Consider the following 22,183-nt stretch of genomic DNA (forward strand, 5'->3'; position numbering starts at 1 on the left):
CTCTGTGACAACAGACTCTTAAGCTAGGTAGGTTGACCCAGCATTGTCTCTTATTCAGTGGATATATTCATGGCATCTATTTGAAATTTCAAGGTCAGTTTTTTAAAAAAGCTATTTTACATCTGATTTTGCAAGGAGGGGAGTCTCAAGCCCTCTCAGAACAGCACTGGGGAAGAGAAAGATTGAATGGCATGGCCTTTAAGACTTAACCACAAGAACATTTCCTGTTGAATCCTGTCCTTGCATTCCTACATAATGCAAGTCAGTGTTCTTCAACCTGAGGACCCTCTCAGTGTGTGGATTAAATCTCAGAGTTCCTTAGCCAGGTGGGCCATTGTTGAAAATTCCAGAAGTTGATGTGCATGCATTTGGATGGCCCTAAGTTGGGGAAAGCTAATATAAATGGATGAGGAAAAGATTAAACTTGCCTTACTTTGGTATTATGTAATACCAGCAGTGTGTTTTTAAATGCCCACAATCATTCTACAATATATTGTGGATCTGTTTAGGATATACACTTTTTGGTGTATCTGAATAAATAGATGATATTGTGTATAGCAAATGTGGCTCAATTGCCTCCTATATGTGGCAAATTTGTTGGGTGTGTGTGTGTGTATAAAAATAATAAAATTAATAAAAGCCGGAGATAAGGCAGCCACACAGAATCAAGCATAGCATGCTATGATAGAATTTGCAGTTTCACCCTTCCCCTGCCAATTTCTTCATTGGTGAAGAATCTCTTCTCTACCCATTGATTCCTTGGGGGATTTGTTAGGGCCCAGTGCAATACCAAGAGTGGAGAGGAAATTGGGTTTTGATTTATTATCTGGCCTTCTCATTCGGCCACTTCGATAGGCTAAAAGAGCCGAGTTAGCTTTAATGTGTCGCCATTAGAGACCGAACATTAGCTGGGATAACCCATCAGGCCTCACAGTGAAAAATGTCCCCTGATTGGCTAATTAATCAGTCAAAGGGGAATGACACGACTCTTCGGCTTGAGGGACTCTGCTGTGGAGGTAAACAGCCGTGTTGATAAATGGTCTCCCTGCAAATTCATATATCAAGAAAACTTAAGTCATTTTTTAACTGTACTTTGGCTGAAAGCAGGATTACCTGTTTTCTACAATTTTCTCCATTCCTCTTGTTTTCTTTTCTTTTCTTTTTTTCTTTTAAAATTCTGCTGGCTTTGCTTTTTATAGTATTTGGGGGCACAGTGAAAAGTATGGAGAAGAGCAAACCCCTCCATGGTGGAGATGACTAGCGGGTTGCTGTCAGGTTCTTAATGGGACCTGATTCCCTAAACTGTCTCCAGGGCTGCTTGCCGTATCAGGGCCAGCTCGGCACAAGGGAAACTTTCCCAAGCATGTTCCAAAGTGTTGCCTTACTCCTGAGCAATAATTAACAGCTTGCTAAGCAATGAGAATAAGCGGATCTAAATAAGAAGTAACTTTGTTGGTTTGGGAAGTTTTAAATTTACGGATGATGGAACCAAACTATAGAGGCCTGTGTTACTGAATACCAGTGGTATGAATGAAACTCTCTGTATGTTAGCTTTCCCAATCCCATTGTTTATGGGGGAGAAACACTTTACTATGTAAAAGAATCACCAGTAAGACAGTAAAAAATAAAGCTTTAAAAATCAGCTCCTGTCCAACTCTGACCATTAGATGACATTGATTAATTGATTGATTGATTGATTGATTGATTCGATTTATGTGCCGCCCTTCTCCGGAGACTCAGGGCGGCTTACAATGCGTTAAGCAATAGCCTTCATACTTTTGTATATACCTGCTTAGGGTAGGGCTAAAGGCCCCCCCAAGCGGTGTTCTCTTTTTTTTTAATACAAAGTCAGTTTATTGCCCCCACAATCCGGGTCCTCATTTTACCTACCTAGAAAGGATGGAAGGCTGAGTCAACATAACCATCATGTTATATTTCTTGTGAAATTTGTGCAGAGATAAGCTTCTGTTGATCTCCAAAATGGAAGAGGCTTAGGTGCTTTTGAGGTGTCTCAGGACAAAGTTTGATCAATATCTGCATATACTACTGACATAAGAAAAAGCATGCCGATCCTGGAGTTCCATTACATAATTTTCTATCTCTTGTTTTTAATGCAATTTATGTATCCAAAAAAAAAAAAAAACCCCACCACCAAACAAATAAAAAGTAGGGCAGGAAGAGGGAAAAGCTGTTTCATTCATTTTTAATAAAGCAGTTCCTCTATCATGAACTGTGCCATCTACAACTACAAGGGTTGCACCTTAATAACTGTGTTTAAGTAACTGAGAGACATCTATGGGAGTTGATGCCTTCTCTCTAGAATACAAATCCCCCTTCCACCTTGAGTGCAGATGAAGCAAAATTTCAGGTGAGGCAAGAGAGGGCATAAGCATTTTCAGTGAACCCTTAATGACTTCATTAGGAAAGCTGCAGTCAACTACCACCTATTGCTAAAAGACTTCATCCAGCTAATGCTGCAGTGCAATAGATTTGATCCCTTGCAACAAAGCATTGATCTGTATTTCAAGCAGTGGCTTAAACAGGCCAAAGTTGCATTATATCTAAGCTGGAAAGGCAGGCAGTAAACTGAGGTCATCTTCCCCAATCTGATGAGCTGGAATTACCACAACCCCACAATTCTCAACCAGCATGTTGTAGTCCCAAAATATTTATTGAAGTGTGCTGTGGCTCTCTATTTCCAAGCCTATTTTTACTGCCCTCCTACAGCAATAATTTTTCATATAATCTAAAGAAATAGTTTTAATCATATTCAGGATGACTTTTCTTCAGTATTCAGAATAATAACCTTTACTCCTCTCTTTTTTCTTTTTTTTGGGGGGGGGGGGGTTAAACACTATGTTTTCTACATTCTTTTCCTAGGGCTTCTGAAGTTGAAAACTGATTGAAGTTCAGTAGTCTTCCTAAATGACTGAGAATCTCCATAGACATGTAGTCTTCCTAAAACAATCAGATGATCAATTACTTGTGGTCAACTTCCTAATAAAGTAGGAAGTGTCAAAGCTCAATGAAGAAGTTCCATCAGAACTTCTTGCCATCAGAAGTTGTGAGTGCTTCATCACTGGAGGTTTTTAAGAAGAGACTGGACAGTCACTTGTCTGAAATGGTATAGAGCAGTGATGGTTAACCTTTTCGGCACTGAGTGCCAAAAGTGGAGCGTGCGCACGCACCAGAGTGCTGAAACCCAGAAGAGAGCAGATGGCCGATGTGCATGCGCACGGCAACCAGCTGCTTTTCAAAGTTCCATCACATGCATGCGCGCCGACCAGCTGCTCTCTTCCGGGTTGCTCTCTTCGTAAAGACCAGCTGGCTGGCACACTACCAGAGCCTTGGTAGTACAGTGGTTTAAAGCACCCTGTTATTAACACAGCTGCCTGCAATTACTGCAGGTTCGAATCTTACCAGGCTCAAGGTTGACTCAGCCTTCCATCCTTTCTAAGGTAGGTTAAATGAGGACCCAGTTTGTGGGGGCAATAAGCTGACTTTGTATAAATATACAAAAGTATGAAGGCTATTGCTTAATGCATTGTAAGCCGCCCTGAGTCTCCGGAGAACGGCGGCATATAAATCAAATTTTAAAAAAAAAACATATGGGCGCGACAGAACCTGGAAGAGCAGCTGTGCCCATAGAGAGGGCTCTGTGTGCCACTTCTGGCACGGGTGCCATAGGTTCACCATCACAGGTATAGAGTCTCCTGCTTGAGCAGGGGATTGGACAGGAGACCTTGAAGGTTCCTTCTAGCTCTATTCTGATTGATTGATAGAAAGTTCCGGATTCAGTTCCCAGTATCACCATTTCAAGAGGTTCTCAGGTAGTAATTTCTTCTATGTCTTTGGAAATAAATTACAATAAACAGCCCAAGTCAATGCATACAGAAAGACCAGGTCAAAGGCAGCCAATTAGTATTACTATTTATTACTATTTTGGCAAAGAGAGAAGTAATTATCTCCACAGCTTACATATAACCCTTTCTTTCCTCATATATGGAACCCAAAACACCCAGAGATTATGCTGCTAAAACTAAATGGTAAACTAGGAAATTTTTGGTGGAGTGCAAAAATGCTGAAATACAAGTAGAAATAATGTTGAATTGCCACAAAATAAAACAAGCTTTGTTTTCACCTGTTGATCACCCTCAATCTCTTTTGTTGTCCATAGCTTTCGTGGCTTTGATCAAACCAATGAAAGCTGTGCCATGCCACAAGCTCCCTTTTGGCTGTGCATGCTACATCGCAGTGCACGTACAAAGAGGACAGGGCTACTTTTATTAGACAGACAGGCTAAGTTTGATTCCCCCTGCCCATCTCCATTGTTCTCTTCTTCTAAATAGGCTGAGTTACTGTGAATTCAGTGATGAATTCACTAGTGGTTCACCTCTCTGATTTGCCTGTCAGAAATAAACTGAGACAATGTTGGCTCCATAATTTTTATGTTAATAATGTCAAACAGGAGCTGGAAATTAGTGCATAAAGTGTCTTTGAGGCAAAACACATTCCTGCTCACTTTTTAAAAAGCTTTGGAATTCTCAAAAACAGAAGATAGCCCTCTACCTTTATGATCCTCTCTCCTCCTGTAATGCTATCATATCTGGGTAGGATTCCTATAACCTACCAGCAGATCAGACTGAAAAGAATTGCCTGTTCCCAAGTTTGCACAATGCCTAGAAAGTTATTTTAAAACCTTGAGAATCAGATTATTTTGAAGCCTCACTACTAGCCCAGATCTGCCATTAGTTCCTGACCATCTGCTTTGGAGTTCACCTTCCCAATTCTTCTGATATAGGGAGGAGGGCCTACAAATTAATGTGTCTCAGAATTTTCTATAACATGAAGCCCTTCACTGACAGATGCTGCAGGTTTCCTTCAGAAAAAAAATGGATGTGGGAATCCCCCTAAAAGTCAGAAGTGTAGGGGACAAGAAAAATACAATCATTAAAAAAAAAAAAAAAAATCATTGGAGGAAGCTGGTTCTATTTGAAGAGTGCTAAGCTGGGTATGTCAGAGCGTGAGAAGAATTTCAAAGTGGATTTTTGTGTCTCAGGAAGCTGCGGTCAGAGAACAGGTAAAGAAGTGGAATTTGCCTGTGCAAATCAGTTGCTTGTAAAGTGAAGTAGCAGCTCCAGTTCTGACAGTTTGTACTTAATGCACCATTTGAGCTGTTGACTCTATGACATGTATTCATTGCAGCTCAGGCTCCTCTAATCAACTCTTGCAGGGAGCAAAATAATTTTTCCTTCCCCTCTCTCTTTTCATAGTATGAGGAAAGGTCAAGTTAAGAAAAAAAAATGCCCTATACGTACTTAACTTACATTCAGGTGTAAAAATAATTGACATATCCCAATGAAATACTGTGGTATTTTATTTATTCAAGCCTAAATCTAAATCAAGAAATGTACAATAGACTTATGTGCTGAATTAAAATTCTTAACTCCCAGCTTATATGACCACATTATCTGAAAATTTTAGAGATCTTATTCATTGTATCGAAATGGTACCGGGGAAAGATTGCAGTAAACCGTATAGAAAATGTATAGAAAAGCAATGTTGTGAAATACTGAATATCTGGACCAGAAAGGGCCTGGATTGAAATATTTGATCAACTCTCAAAGTTGGCTGGTAGTATTTGGTGAGATGTGTGCTGCATCACTAAGCAACTTGGAGAAGAAAGGCCCAGTATAAGCCATCTAAAGGCAGGAGCAGCTGACGGTAGTCTTCGAAATAACGTGAAAATGTAGTGGCTGTATTTATTTATTAACTTTACTTAACTTTATGCAGAAGGTTTCTACAACACAGGTGGTTAAGTTTGGCTTGGCCAATATTGGTTTTGGCCATACCAGAAGGCCAAGGATAATGAAATAACCAGACTATTAAATGTCAAAGGTAAAATTCAACTTACGCCAAGCAAGTTACGCAAATCTTGGAAGTACCAGGTGGATTGTCACTTTTCATGCGTCAGGAGATCCGGGTGGCAGTAGGGTGTTAATGCTTTATAATTTATGGGCCTGGTCAAGCGTTCTCTCCCCCCCCCCCGCCCTTTTTTTTTTTTTTTTTTTGCTATTGATGCATTGCCCAGAAGTGTGTTTTTTTTTTTAAAGGAAGCCACATTACTCTGTCTCTTGACTAAGTAGTTAGGAACACAACATTCACATTAATCATTGGTGGTGGGAGGAAAAAAAACTACCTTCCAACACTTTTCACTGTCAATTATTTCTTGGCGTAGGTCTGTCCTTGCCTCCCCTTCACTCCTCCCCATTGCCATCTCCGTTAAATGGGCACGAAGAAGGAAACTTGCCTTGGATAAATTGGGTTTCTGTTCCTTCATGAGATGTTTTGGACACCTTTCTTCCAGATTAGCTACCAGGCACAGGAATTGGTATGGCACTTTAAAAAAAAAAAAAAATCTCCCTAGGCCAGTGATGGCTAACCTCTTCCGGATCAAGTGCCCAAAGCGTGCATACACATGCGGGACCCCCGCATGCGCCCCGTGCATGGGTATGTGCCACACCTCCCGCACATGCGCGGCAGAGACCCAAAGACCAGCGCATGTGTGACTGAGCTGGGGCAACGGCTCGTGTGCTCACAGGGTGCTGTGTGCCACCTCTGGCACGCGTGCCATAAGTTTCCCATCATGGCCCTAGGTTGTCAGCCTGAGATTTATATTGTCATATTTCAAAAGAGAGAGATAATAATCGGGAGAGCTTTGATGTTTGTAGCTATTAGTTTGGAGGGGGGGTTAACTTTTGGGTAAGCAAAAGGCTGAAACTTAGATAAATAATATGAAGAATGAAACTAGGCTGGCCACTGTGGCAGAAATAAAGGCTGAACCTGTACTTGAAAGGCCATTGTGCTGGAGTCCAAAAGGTCAATGCTGATACCATCTTGCAGTTGAAGTTTAGAGAAGAAATGGACTTGAGCAAAAATAAACCCCCTCCTCTAAACTTTGTTTTCTTGATTTCACCTACGAGGAAGACTACATTGGCAGGGGGGAGAGGTTTAGCATTTTTTTTTAACCAGTGGACACCATAGCTGATTTCATATGCCATGGACAAAAAAAAAAGTTTTAAAAGATCAAAAAGCAAAACTTGGTTCAAATGGTCAAAATCTTATGAGGCTTTATGTAAGACCTTAGATCTTATGAGGGTTTACCCATTGTTTACTTGTTTCTTTGTCACATCTTAACGAGGATGATAATAGTATTTTTCATCAGATAGCATGTTAATCTATGTTGTTTAAAAGAATTACCTGACTAGATCAGTGTAATATCCAATAACATGTTTTCAATATTGGCCAAGAAAAAGGAGAAGGTCAGTTCACTTCTGACTTAATTATAATACTGTATTTTTTGGACTATGAGACTCTATTTTTTGGACTGTATAAGACTGCGTCTTATACAGTGAATATTGTGGCGGAGGGAGGGGGGTTGGTGTGGCGTCAATTAGCTGTTCTAGGCAGCGGGGATCCCTGCCACCACCAGCTATTTGCGGCGAACGGGCCACAGCGGCAGCAAACAAGCCGCACCAGCAGAGGCAGGTGGTTTTTTTCTTGTTTTCCTCCTCTAAAGCTAATAGTCTTTATAGTCATATAGTCCAAAAAATATGGTAAATAGGTTAAGATAAACTACTATGAACATGGTGGAGGTTTTGCCTTTGCTATCTCCCTGTGCTAAATTTACCAAAGCATCTGGGGTAGAAAGGAGCAAATTGGAAAGCCAAATATCTTTTAACAGTGGCAGTAACTATATTCAGTGTATGAGAAAATGTATCTGCTTATTTAATAAGCAGGTACTTTTTTCATACCCCAACTGTATTCTCATGTCGCCTTGAGCTATTGATTGGATCTTAAAAGTTGGGAATTTGGTGGCAATTTTTCTTCTTACAAAGGAAGATTTGGGACAAATGGGCCCGTCTGATTAAGTATTTTCTGCCCTGCTTTCCAAAATTTCAGAATCAAATCAAAACCCCTGGAAGGTTAAGCCTGGGGTTTTCTGTCTAGAGAGTATTATTTCCAACACACATTTGCTCACTGAAGGATATTTGTGGGGGACAAGGAAGAGGGTGTTTTTCTTTCTGGCCTCTGTTTTAAAAATAGTTTTTGCACAGTCTCATTATGAAATTCATTCAGAGCTAGATTTCATCTTTAGCCGATACCTGAAAGCCTAATTTTTTTTTTAACTACCGGTAATTCCCAATAAATGAGCTAGGGACAGGGAAACTTTTTCCCCCTTTCCCCCATTTTTTGATAGGGCCTGATGTCAAAAATTTTCTTCATCAAATAAAATAATAACTATGACACATGTTTATGCACTTTCCCACATAGGCACATAGACATAGACACTTGCTTGGCTGCCACAGGCTAATTGCACCCTCTTGTGTTTATTTTATAGTTCCCCAGAGACAAATGCTTTGCTAACTCCTGCTACTATTGCTTACAAAGAATGTCTTTAAAAATTGGCTGGCTTCTTTTTGGAACTCTTTCTTGGCTGATGTTCCAAACTTTTCCTGTCCTGGTCTCTTAATATCTAGATGTAAACATACTGGATTCATTGCAGGGGGGAAAAAATCACAGTCTTGCATTCTTTATTTCTCTTCATGGGCAGAGAAAACATATTTTTCTCATTTCTTTTAAATTGTGACGTGCCCCTTTGTTCCTATGAAAGAATGGCTGTATGGGGTGCAAAAAAATTATTCATATCTTAAGTTAGGCACGATCCATGTTAATTTCAGAGGACCTGATTTCTAAATCAGCACATTGTATAGGAACAGGTAGTTAAATTTCACATATCACATATGTAATTGATGGACACTCAGTGATAACACACCAGTGCAGCTCATGAATGGACAAACAAAAATAGAAAATTGGCAATATTAAATGATTTATAAATCAGGTTCTGGCCCTTTGTGTATGAGTTTTTCCAGCCATTGTGTTAATGCTGGAATATCATAATATGCCCATGGATATTCCATATTCAGGGATCAAGCAATTTGTAACCACAAAGTTGCTGTTAGGTTCAATAAAACAATGGTCCTGTTTAGTCCAATATTACCTATTATTGCAATATGTCTTGTACATTAACAACAGTCTGTTAGGAACAAGGCCACAGAAGCGAGTGAAACCTCCCTCCGCGCATGTGCGGGATGTCCAGGCAGCACATGAAACCACACACACACTCCAGTCCACAGAAAAATCGCTCTCCACAGAACCAGTCCCTGGCACCCGAAAGGTTAGGGGCTGCTATTGTACAGTCTCTCTCTCTCCCATACTTTTTTTTTTTTTTTTTTACAATTAAAGAGACTTGTAATTGGATGTGGCATACATCAGTTTTTAGCCTGATTATTTGACATCTGAGCTACAGAAATTTGGTTCCCTGTACCTATCATTTTAAAAAGTAAAATGAAAACTATTACAGATGGGTGCAGAAAGTTGTTTTGGTTCAGGGGGAAAAAGGTGGAGGCAAGGTTTTCCAATTGTCAGGCCTTTCATACAAAATAGGGTAGTTGAGAAGCTGCTTAGGTAGCAAAGATCAGGAAAGGAGACGATTCACATACAGCCTCAAAGGAAGAGGGAAGGGAGCTTGAAGCTGTTGATGAGAAAGGCAGAGAGGAAAAGAAAGCTCATTTGCAGTGCAGCCATTCAAAAAGATCATCCCAAAGGTTAGTGTGTGGCTTGCATCTAAAAATATACGCTGGTAGATGTGGGGGACAGCTGGGTGTGTCTGTGTGTTAATTTTAGACAAGATTTCTTTTTTCTCCTCTGCATGTTACTGCAGAATTGCTGTTGTGAGGCCAAATATTTGCCCTTTGCTTTGGTCTGTGTATTGTTTTGAGCATTTGAATTTGGGAGGGAGCATTACAAGAATAAATCATTCCAAGAATTAGAAACCTAAATCAAGGGGCGCTAGTAAAAAGATAATTGCCGTAATGAATAATGATCAATAAATAGATTTTTATTAGAACTTCCTTATGCTCTTAACAGCAGTGGAACATTTCTCCAAAGTTTTGGACCATGGATAGATAAATTATCTGATCCAAGGAGGCACATATAATGTCAGGTGGTATATTGGCAGCCATATGTGTGAATGTACACATACAAAGACAAAATATCTTGCCAAATACTGTACACATTCTCTTCTGTTTCTTGGATGATGCAAATGATAAGGCATCAGGAACAAAGTGACATGGCTGGTTGGGTCAAATAAGACACAGCTTGACTGTGGAGGATTGAATTTTCAAGAAGAACTTGCTGCTTGCTCATAAACATACGAGGCACTTGTTGACTGTAGCAACACATGAGAAACACAGCCAAATAAATCATCAAAGACTAGTTAACACAGGCTGTGCCCTTCACATTGCTCTGCAGCAACTCAAATACAGACAAGGTATGTGTACGCGCGCACAATCGTATGTGTGTACACATGCATCCATCCATGCTTGTTTTTGATTGGTGAGATCTTTTTGCACCTTTTCCCCTCCTCAGTTTGTATGAGCAAAAACTTGGCTTGCCAGTTTTGGTGCGATGTCTGTGTTGGAGAGTAGCCGGAAAAGCCGATAAGGCTCCCGGGACAGAAAGCTCTGTGCTTATCTCGGTGGAGCACATGGGCTGCTGAGAGTGCATCCTTTTCCTGTACTAGTATCAGGAGACGTAAACTGACCATCTCCCAAAAGCTAGGACTTCAAACAGGAGGCCATAGCGTCTACAGGGCAAGAGCCTTCTCCTGCACAACTTCAGAGGCTGGGGAGGTGAAAGTGGGGCACTCCTTATTCAGGAAACGGGGAGGGGAGGGGGAAATGTTTTGCATTTTGTTTTGGGTTTTGTGCATGAAAATTTCTGATAACAGCTGGGGAGGGCAGCTAAAAACCTCTGTAGTTATATTTTATTTTAAACCACTATAGTTTCAGCATGTCAATTTCTTTGTTTAAAAGGAAGTTAAGCAGGGAAAGGCATACTCTTCCCACTCTCCCTTCTCAACAGTATTCACACTAAATTTGAGTACTAAATAACTCCTTGAGTAAAGAGTGTGGTACAACTTATTTAAAAGCCACTCCAACTGGGGATGTCTATGGATATTCTCAGTTATCCAGGTCATTGTTGTGCCAAAAGTTCTTTTTCAAAAGGCAACCGGACTTTCTAGGTTTTTACTTGAAGATGTTTCGCTTCTCATCCAAGAAGCTTCTTTAGTTCTGACACAACTGAAGAAGCTTCTTGGATGAGAAGCGAAACACCTTCAAGGAAAAACAAAGTCCAGTTGCCTTTTGAAAATGCACCTCTGGGACCCAACTGGAGAGCCATTTCTTTGTTCACACTCATAGTGTGAAGTGATAAAATGGGAAGAAACTGTTACAAGAGTGCCAAGTTTGGGGTGTTTTGTTTTGTTCTGTTTTGTTTTTGTATCAATGTTGACTCTTGGCAACCAATTGGACCTACAGTTTTCTTGGCAAGATTTTTCAGAAATGTTTGCCCTTGCCTTCTTCCTCAGGCTAAGAGAGACTGGCTGGCCCAAGATTACCCAGCTGATTTTGTGCCAGCAAAATATCTGAAGCCATATTATGGTGAGCCACTATTGTTTACATCCATAGCAGGTGTTCTCCAAGGTCATAGGAAGAGGTAGATTTTCATTTTAGTTCTGCAGAGAATTCTGGGAGTCTCTGTCCTAATATAATTAGAAAGTGCCAGATCAGGCGAAACTGCTTTAGAATGATTTATAGCTCTTGGATTTAGCTCATCTTTCAGAATATTTGGTTACTTTTGCTATTCCATTACTTTGGGAGTCTGGAAAAAGCTATAGAAAAGTCAGCCATTTTCAAACCAATACTCACTTAGAAGCTGAATGGTTTCAGAGTTGGGAAAAGACTGATATGGATATGGATACATGATATGGATAGAGAACTGACAAAGTTTGTTTTCAGGCATCTTTAGACAACCCATCTTTCTCCACCTTTTGCCAACCTGATGCATTGCAATGTTGTAATGGAGGGAGAAACCTATTTTTTGCCTAACTAGCACATTCAGTGTTGCTGGTCTTTCATTGTATGAACAAAGATTAATACTTAGAGCTGCAAATTGTTATTCTCCTGCTGAATTCTTAGTTGCTCTTTTTTTGCAACCAGTCCAGAGAACCCGTTTAGTGTAGTCATTAAGATGTTGGCCTAGAAAGCAGGAGACTATGAGTTCTAGTCCCACCTGAGGCATGAAAGATTTTTTCTTAGTCCAACCCACCTCAGAGGGTTGTTATATAGAAAATAGGAGTAGGAAAGAGTAGTGTGTTCCCTGCTTTATAAAATTTATAAAGTAATAAAGATGGGATTTTTTTAAAAAAACTTAATAAATATATCCTATAATCTTGAGAGTGGCAAGGCAGCTAGATTTTAATATACTAAAAAATAGCATTGTTTAGGTTGGTTATTTATTTATCAAACTTATTAACTGCCCATTTCTCTTCCAGAGGGGCTCTGGGTGGTGTATAATTTAATCAATGCAATAAAACATTCAAATGAATAATTTAAGATTAAAAATGTAAAAATGTAAAAACAACATTATAAAATTGCAAGAGGTGGAGAGATGCAAGATGGGGAGATTAAGAGTTGTTAATTCAGGTAGTGGGGGTTCTCATGAGGTCAGCCATCCCCATGGCTGTGTGGGCTTCCACGCAAGGCTACACAGCCAGGTTTTGACCCCTTTGCAGAAGGCTTAGAGATTGGGCACTTTCCTCACCTCTGGGGGTAAGATGTTCCTCAAAGCAGGGGCAGAGGCAGAAAAAGCTCTCTTCCTTGACCCCGCCCGTCAGAATTGTATGACTGATGAGTTCTGTTGCATGCCTTCCCTGCTTGAATGTGTGGGATGGGCTGATGTGATATTATGGCATTTGGAAGTCTATCCAAATCTGCCAATAGTTGCTTTGTGTCACCTACAGTTTAATACAATGGGCCTTCTCCTTCTCTTCCATCTTGTGATGGAACATCCTTTTCCATTGAGCAAATTTTAGCCTGTTTTCTACGTAAGCCTCTTCCAGTGATCCCTATTTTGATTGGGAGGATTGCATCGTACCTCATAATCCTTCATCCTACAAAAAGAACTGCTAGAACAGGTTCTGAGATAATCCACTGTCACTATGTGCTATCTTATTATTCAGCCATTCCTCACCTGATTGCCTTCCAGGTGTGTGGCCACTCACTTCTCATCACACTTCTCAGGAATTTCAGTAGTTGAAATTCACACACGTGGAAGGTGCCCAAATGAAACAGTTTAGTTAATTTTTCTAAAACTTTTATAACTGACCTAACAAATTGCTGGATTACAGTCAAATTATTTATGCATTTGCAGTGGCACTCCAGGGTCATCATCTGATAAACGGGAGATTCCCTCCCATCCAAATTTCTCTTAATAAGAAGCTGATCAGACCAAAAGAACAAATTAGTAAAATATGGGATAGCTCTCCCAATATGGCACAGGAGAAGACAGAGTCTTTCCCTATCCCTAACCACAAATTAGTAAAAATTGTGATGTTTTTCTCTCTTTATTTATTTTAGGGCCCCCTGTTGATGGCACATCACTTACAATTATTCATATTAGTCCTGCAGGGCAGAGTCCCAAACTTTTATGGAAATGACACTGGCCTTCCAGAGATGAATATCCCAAAGAAATTGGATATCCCAAGATGCTTTCTGCATTGAATAAACAAGAGTCTGCTTGACTTAAGTTTACAGCTGACTCCATTCCCAAGCCATGCCTTAGGGCATGTACACCAGGAGATGCAATTTCCTTTTGACAAGGGATGCCTGTAATATTTTTTGCTTCTTCCCTCCCTTTGGAGCTAACATTTGTGAGCAGAATGTTGTCATTTAAAGTTGTAGCGTGTATATGTCTCTAGATCATTTAGCCACATTAATTGGCGATGCAGAGGGTTTTTCTTGGAGATGCAAACCTTGAGCTTTTCCCACATCCTAGTTTTCGTTTTGAAGGAACAGTCATACATGGAGCAATCTGAAAACTTTATAAGAAGCTTATTGGATGTGTTACGAACTTTAGTGGAAATGAGGGAGCCATAAGTTGTCTATTTCTATTTGAGTGTCATAGTTGTTTTTAAGACTTCTTATTTTAAATCATAAATGCACAACTCCTGCTCAAAGAACAGGTGGCAGGTGTGTCTAAAAGGATCTTTCTGCAACTTCGTGTGGTGCATCAGTTGCGCCATTTTCTGGATCCTGAGGCCCTGGTCACTCATGCCCTAGTCCTATTTTGACTGGATTACTGAACATGCTCTACATGGAGTTATCCTTGAAGAGTATTCAGAAGCTGCAGCAGGTGCAGAATCCAGCAGCGCGCACACCCCTGAGAGCTTCTAGGGCTGCACATATAAAGCCATTACTGAGCAAGCTGCATTGTTTGCCAGTTTGCTTCCAGATCCAATTCAAGGGGTTGGTTGTTATCTTTAAAGCCCTACATGGCATGGGTCCAGGGTATCTGAGGAACCATCTCTCTCTGATGGGACAAGCCCACCCCACTTGTGCCAGCAGAAGAGGCCTGCTATGGAACCCATCCACTAATGATTTAATGCAGGTGTGATCAAGGAGCAGAGCCTTTTCTGCTGTGGCCTCTTCATTGTGGAACATTCTACTACCGGAGGCAAGAACTTCCCCCTCCCTTTTGGCACTCCGGTAGAGTATTAAAGCCTGGCTTTGCCAGTTCGGCTGGGGAGGGGGAGGCCATTCACCGTTGGAGCTGGTAAGAAGATCCCATCCAACTCTTGATTCTTTTAGATGTGGTTTTAGTATAGCTTTTAATATAGGTAGTCCTCAACTTAGAACAGTTCATTTAGTGACCATTCAGTTACAACAGCATTGAAAAAAGTGTCTTATGACCAATTTTCACTCTTACAACCATTACAGCATCCATGGTCACATGATTAAAATTCAGATGGTTGACAAATGGCTCATATTTATGACAGTTGCAGTATCCCAGGGTCAAGCGATCGCCTTTTGTGACCTTCTGACAAGCAAAGTCAATGGGGAAGCCAGATTCATTTAATAACCATGTTATTAACAACTGCAGTAATTCACTTAACAATTGTGGCAAGAAATGTTGTAAAATGGGGCAAAATTCACTTAACACCTGTCATGCTTAGCAACAGAAATGTTTGGCTAAATTGTGGTTGTGTTGAGGACTAACTGTAATATTTTAATGTCTGTCATTTTAATCCGTTAATATTTTAATTATTTTTCACTTGTTTTTATAAATTATATGCCATCCAGAGTCACCTTGTGGGGAGATGGGTGACATAAAATTAACAACAAACAACAACAAGAAGAAGCCAAATCCAGTCTGAACATCTGGCTGACTATGCAACAAATCAGATAAATAAATGAGCATATTTACATACACATGTATTCACCCAATTTAACATCTTGTTATTTATTTTATTTATTAAATTTTTATGCCAAATAGGGTAACACTCCTGGCATTCTGCTGGACAGGTCTTCTGCTTATTTTGGACTTAACTTGTTGGCCATGTTGCCTCTGTATTTTAGATTCTCTAAAAAGATGTATGCAATGGTGCTCCCTAAGCCTTCTGCAATCAAAACAAAATGTTCCTCATGTTGAGGCCTCCTTTGAAACAACCCAGGGAGCTTAACTTATTCCATTACGCTGTGCTTCATTGAATTGCCCTGGTTGCCATGATTGGTTGCCAAAGGGGAAACGGAGTAACAAATCACGTAATTACGATGTCAGATCTCAGGATAGGCGGTCAAGGGAATGAATATAAAGGAGAAATCTATAAAATGGAGAATTTTTTTCCCTTCTTCTTTTTCCTTTAATGTTAGAACCTGAAGTTGTCCAATAAATCTATTGGCAGGAGATTCAGGACAGACAAAAAGAAGGATATCTTCACCGAGTACATACGTGATTTAAGGAATTTGTTGATGCAGGATGCCTTTCAGTTGGAGGCAACGGGGGTTAAGGGAGAAAAACATGGTGTTGATAAAGGCTATTCCCATCCATTAGTCTGATGAATGGATATGATTTCTAGGTTGAGAAACCATTATTGCAGGAAAGAACTCTTTGCCTTCCCATCCTGCTTTTGCATTTCCTTTTATCAGTTGGTCGGTCACATTGCAAAGCAGAGTTGGACTAGATGGGTGGGTTTTTTAAAGGAGGCAAAATAAGCTTTTCCAGAATTTCCACTGAGGTGTGGCTACTACTTGTAGCTCCACATTTTTTTTCTCTTCAATAACTAAAGAAAAAAAAACTGCAGATCTGCGTGCATTGGCTTTCATTTTAGCTATTTGGGACTGGTTTGTAGTTCCCAATTTACTCCTGAACTAATTGGGACTACTTCTGCATTTATAGGTAAGCTATTGGTTACCTGGGATTTCTCATAAGCTTGGCCTCTTTTACTTCATTGTCTGCAAAGCAGGAACTACCTGTTTTCTGTTGCTAACCTGGAGTCAGATTGATTGGGCTACGTGACATTAATTACACCCTTTCCCACCTACAAACCCGTGGTGTTAATTCTGCAATGAACATTTTAAAAAAAAAAAAAGCTTATTTGACATACAAGTTGGAAAAAAAGTAGAAAAGTAACAATTGACTATCCCCCCCCCCCCGCATCACTAAATTATATTTTTATTTCCCTATCCCAACTCTTGAACATAACAAATGAAAATTCCTGTAAGTGTCAGTTATTCCCAATTTCAAAAGCAGCATCGTTTCCTCATCTCTGAGAAGCCCAGCCTTTTCACTTGTTGACACAGCTTCCTCCTATAATCTCTGCTGGAATCCTTTTCCGTCTTCAGGGTTTTTCCAAGCTCATACTGACATCATTTTTTCCAAGCCATTTTATCTCAGCAATCTACTTATGTACTCTACTCTCAACCCACAATCCATGGCTATCTGAACACAGATTATTGTGGCATTTCCCTCCCTAATTTTATTCATTTCACCTTATTGTAATAGGGTTTCGTTCTTTTCCCCATCTATTATTTTCACCAACATTGTTGCATTGCAGTTTCCACCATTTCTGATCACGGAGAATTGGAATCTAACTTCTAGATTATAAATAACAAGTTCCTATTTCTGCTATAAAGCATAATGTCTTGCTTTTACTTTTTCTTTTCTGCTTGGACTTCTCTTAAATGCAGTTCCCAAAAAACCCAAACTTTGTATAAATTTGTATTGTGGGATATCATACTTATAGCTGGATATAAATTTTTTTAAAAAAAAATCTTCAGTTTTGAAATCTGTTCTGCCATCTGTTGCAACAAATGGAGTAGATGAAGTATCCACATATTGTTAACAATTGTTTAAAGTTGCTCTAGTCATCTTTAATTCCTCTTAATATAGGAAGTCCTTGACTTACAACAGTTCATTAAGTGACCATTTGAAGTTATAACAACACTGAAAAAAGTGTCTTATAACCATTTTTCACACTCATGACGGTTGCAGCATCCCCATGGTCACTTGCTCAAAATTCAGACACTTGGCAACTGATTCATATTTATGACAGTTGCAGTGTCTCAGGTCATGTGATCACTTTTTACACCCTTCTGACAAGCATACTCGATGGGGAAGCCAGATTCACTTAGTAAGCATGTTAATAATTTAACAACAGCAGTGATTCACTTAACAACTGTGGCAAAAAATGTCGTAAAATGGGGAAAATTCACTTAACAATTGTCTTGCTTAGGAACAGAAATTGTGGGCTCAATTGTAGTTGTAAGTTGGACTATCTGTATAGGAGATGTGCAATTCAAATTTTCATCTAATATAGGGACCATATAAATGCTTAATTTTCATAGGATTATGCTCATTATAATTTACTATTTGTATTGAGGAATGTTTAGTTTTGATATACATATGCACATATTCAGAGAAATATTGGAAACATTGAAAATAACATACAATCCCCTACAATATTGTAATATCAGTTCAACAATCATAGTGAATGCATTTCCCTATCACTTAAGTTGAAAGGGAAGCCAATATATGTAAAATGTATCAAGTTCTATTCGGTTTTAATACTATAGTTTACTGATTTGTTAACATAGGAAAGCAGCTCTGTTTTTTATATAATGGCTAATTGAATGGTTACTGTTTAAAAGCATTTCGACTAATTGCAAATTTCATATTTCAGAATAAACTATTTGACACTATCAAGGAATAGCTTTACAAGTTAATGAAGTTATGCACCCAATAGTAGGCTCACTACAGGACTATCCTATGTATTTTGTCTAAAATCAATTATCTCTACATTGCTCATTGATTATTTTAAATATTTGATTTATAGACTTTTTGTATCTTTCTACAAAGCTGATAACTAAAAATTTATAGTGACTTCCTTTAACATCCACATAAAAGGAAGTTGTTGTAAAAAGTGATCACTATTTTTCATCCGGAACCTGAGTCTCCTCATCCTTTCACATCTTCTCTGAAACAGTTCTCCATACCTCCATGCAAATCTATCATAATTCAGCTACAACTTTTATGAACCCACATGGTCATTCCAGATTTAATAGATGCCCACTTCTTGTAACTGCCTTCTCTTCAGAATCTAGCATATTGTATGTCTTAAGAGAGCATTTGGGATTTCTTCTTCCCCAAAAAAACAGGACTGGAGAAAACATCTCTGATCTGCTGCCTCTGAGTGGCAATCAGGCAAAAGAGGCCCCAGATTTTAATGATCTGGTGTCAAGAATGAACACTGAAGCCAAGCAAGGTTTGAGAATAGAGGAGGAACATCTGAATAAATAGGAGGCCACTCCTCCTTTTTGCTCACCTCTTGGTGGCAGCCTCCTATTACTACATTTTTCCTCATGTAAATATCATCTGATTTAATCTGACAGCACTGTTCAGATCACCATCATTGTTTTTCCCTGGTTTCCAGGGTTCCAAAGAGAAAGTTGGTCATGTGAAGCAGTTGGGAGTGTTCCTGGCACCTACCTTTTCCAAATGATTAATGGTTCTCCATCAGTGTCCCCGAAATGTGGTGTGTGAGTTTGCTTTGGAGCCGACACTGCCTTTACCTGTCTTCATGCCCTGCTAACTTTGTGTGCAGTGGCCCGTGGTTATTAAAATTCCTGTCCATACAGGAGTGGTTTAGCCTGCGTTCTTGTCTTTAGGCATCATGGATTTCTCTGAACTTCTCCATTTTAGGCAGTCAGTCCAGTACATGTGCCTGATTGCTGACTTAGAACTGATTTAATATTTTGTGCTTCTAGCTTAATATTCTTGTCTCTGTACCTTTCACCTATGCTCAATTATGATGGAATTCACAAAGCTATTTTTTTTAAAAAATGTTTTAATACCTGAAATGCTAAATGTTGTTTTACCTAGGTGAAGCAAACTTTGGTGACAGCCATTGATGGATTTTTTTCTGTTGTCAGAATATAATGAAAAAACAAAGAAAGGAGTAAATATTTTTGTGCCTGCTTGCACACCTATGTTTTATCCAAAAGATAAACCCCAGATTGATGTTTCTTCTTTGCATAAATATATTATAGAAAGATAGAAATCAAGGAGACTTACTTCCACAAATATCACCCATATTTATATTAAAAAGTTAAAATTTCTTGATTTCAAGAGCAACCCAAACAAATAATTCCTTCTTGCTGAAACTAGGGTGTACTTAATTGTGGTTGTGTCATGGCGAACAACTTTTAAGAGGCACATCGTTCAAGTTCACAAGAAAAAAATAACAGCAAAACAAAATATTATAAGATATTTTTTGTTTTTTCTTCTTTTAAAATTTTTTTGTTTTTCACAGGAGAAAGAATGAGGAAGTGACTAGGCAAACTTTTGATCTGAAGGAGCCACAATAGGAAAACCTTGCTCTGTTACGAGCCAATTTCTTCTCTGAGAAGATTGAGATCTCTCCTTTCTGTTCCAAAGTGAATGGAGATGTAGAAAGTGGCATAAATGAGCTTTAACTTCCAAATAATCTTCATTTTGGCGTAATTAGGCCTGCCATAAAAAAGAGATGTAGAAAAACATCTCATATATATGTACATATTTTGTTCTATTTTGAATTTTAGGGAAAAGGTTGATGTTATATAATATTTATGACAGTGCAGTAGCAATTCACAGCATCCTAACCCTGAAACCTTAAGATTGAACAAGGCATCATAAGATGAGATCTTTGATCTGTGATACCAAGAATATTCACATTACCTCAGTAATCAGTCTCCAGTTGCATTTTCTCACTCGTTGTAAATTAGGATATGTAATTCTAGTATGAATTAATACATCAGGGCAATTGTAGGATGTTAGGGGAAACCGTGTGATTCCATTTGCCAGTGAAATGAGAACACATGATAACCAGTGCAGAAAAAACATGTCTTTCTGTAATATACACAGAATGATCTCTCACATTGTGAGAGAGATATCCTTCATTTTGCATAATGGCTGAAGAAGCATATCCTTCATGCATACATAATTACCTATCACTCTCTTCAGGGTAATAGGAGACAATAATACAGGATATCCAAATATTTGAGGTAAAATATTTTCAAGCCTATGTCAAACTGGGAACTTCATATAGTGTACATGAAATCAAGTATTTCCTCTGTTGGATGTGATTCATACTATCACATTCTGAAGTTCATCAAAATTTTGAATTACTTAAAATTCACATTTATGGCACACTATAATCTGCCCTTCAGATACACCACTGGCAGCTTTCAATGTGTTTAACTGTGATCCAACTAAGGAAGACTGATGGTATCTGCCTGATCAGGAGCTGCATGAAAAGGCAACTTCCTGATGGATATGCACTCCAAGGACCAAGTCCTGTGGAACAAAAATAATGCTGCTCTTGAAATTCCATTAGTGATTCTTGGGGTACTTAAAAATCTCTGAGTAAATTCTGCTTAAGAATTTTTTAAGTGATTTGCAATGTTGAGTATTCCAGCTCTTGAGTTGGTCTGTCTTTACAGGATTACTATGTTTATTTTTACTGAGTTTGCTCTATGAAATAAAAGGCTATCTCATTCCTATTGGGTGTATAACTTGTTTAAGAAGGCACTGGGTCTGCCAACCTGGTCTTCAACAAACCCCTTAGATTTTGCCTTCCCAAATAAGTAGCAAAATTAGAACATTTGACAATTCCTTTCTATAGATGTGTGTGGCTTTTGGATTTCTTCTGATTTGACACATGCTGAGCTTAGCCAAGCAGGGCTGTCTTTAAGGAAATTCCTATTTCAGGAAATAAAGCAGGGTTGGCCTGAGATACATGCATTGCATCTTAAAACATAGGATGAAGTTGTGTTGGATCTTCTGAAAACCCTACCTGATCAGACAGTTTATAAATTTTTTAAAGCACTTACTCAGTTTACTCCTCTGACCTCTATCTCCTCTTTTTTTTATTCTCAGGTTGATGCTGCTAGCACAGGCTTTCTAGCAGAAGATTCAAAAGAAGTGATCATGCCACCTGACCAAGTAGATGGAGGCAATACTGTAACCAGCACTCTTACCGTGCAGGAATATTTTGCCAAGTGCATGACAAAACTGAAGAAACCTCAACATTGCCCCAAAGTAGAGCCAGGTAATTCTCCTCCAGTGGTGGTTGAGACATTGGAGTGTTTGGAATCCCAGACAAAGAAGAAGAAAAAACACAAACATGCACAGGATGTGGCTGGAGAACCAAAGATTATCTGCACTGGGATACTAGATTCAAGCAGAGATGAAGTGGACACCCAGAAAAAGAAAAAGAGGAAGAAATCTAAACATCTGGACACCAGTAATGATCTTATTTATAATGAATCTCAAATTGATTATCAAAAGGCAAGACAATGTTCCTTTGAAACATCTAAGGAAGAGAATAATGATTTAGGAGAGCAAAAATCAAAGAAAAGGAAAAAGAGCAAAAAAAGTAGACTGGGATGTAACTGAAGATGTTGAACGCATAAAGCTGAAGAAGAAATGTTTCAGTTAATATAAATCTGCATGTTTAACTTCATTGAAATATACGTAGATTTCCAAATTTACCCAAATAAATAAACATTTTATAAAATAGACATTGTCCTTATTTGTTTACTTATTTCAAATTTAAAAGTGGCTACTCCATAAGCATACAACATTTAAAAAATACAGAAAAGGTAATACAAGAATTATGTATGTCAAGAAGAGGAAATATTCAAATTAATTTAAAAAACCCATCCCATAAAAGACTTGCCATCCA

The 22,183-nt window shown here is 38.9% G+C and overlaps 1 protein-coding gene across 1 annotated transcript in view; it reads left to right on the top strand.

Moving 5' to 3' along the window:
* PINX1 (PIN2 (TERF1) interacting telomerase inhibitor 1) overlaps positions 1 to 22,017 on the top strand; it is a 38,959-nt gene extending 16,942 nt beyond the window's left edge. Inside the window, 2 exon segments of the mRNA XM_034421310.3 lie at positions 21,376 to 21,873; positions 21,875 to 22,017. Of these exon segments, the coding sequence (XP_034277201.2) occupies positions 21,376 to 21,873; positions 21,875 to 21,937 (561 nt within the window). The 3' untranslated portion in view covers positions 21,938 to 22,017.
* The last annotated feature ends 166 nt before the right edge of the window (positions 22,018 to 22,183 follow it).

The sequence above is a fragment of the Pantherophis guttatus genome, chromosome 1, assembly GCF_059756535.1.
Source record: "Pantherophis guttatus breed Tessera chromosome 1, ASM5975653v1, whole genome shotgun sequence".
Classification (NCBI taxonomy): domain Eukaryota; kingdom Metazoa; phylum Chordata; class Lepidosauria; order Squamata; family Colubridae; genus Pantherophis; species Pantherophis guttatus.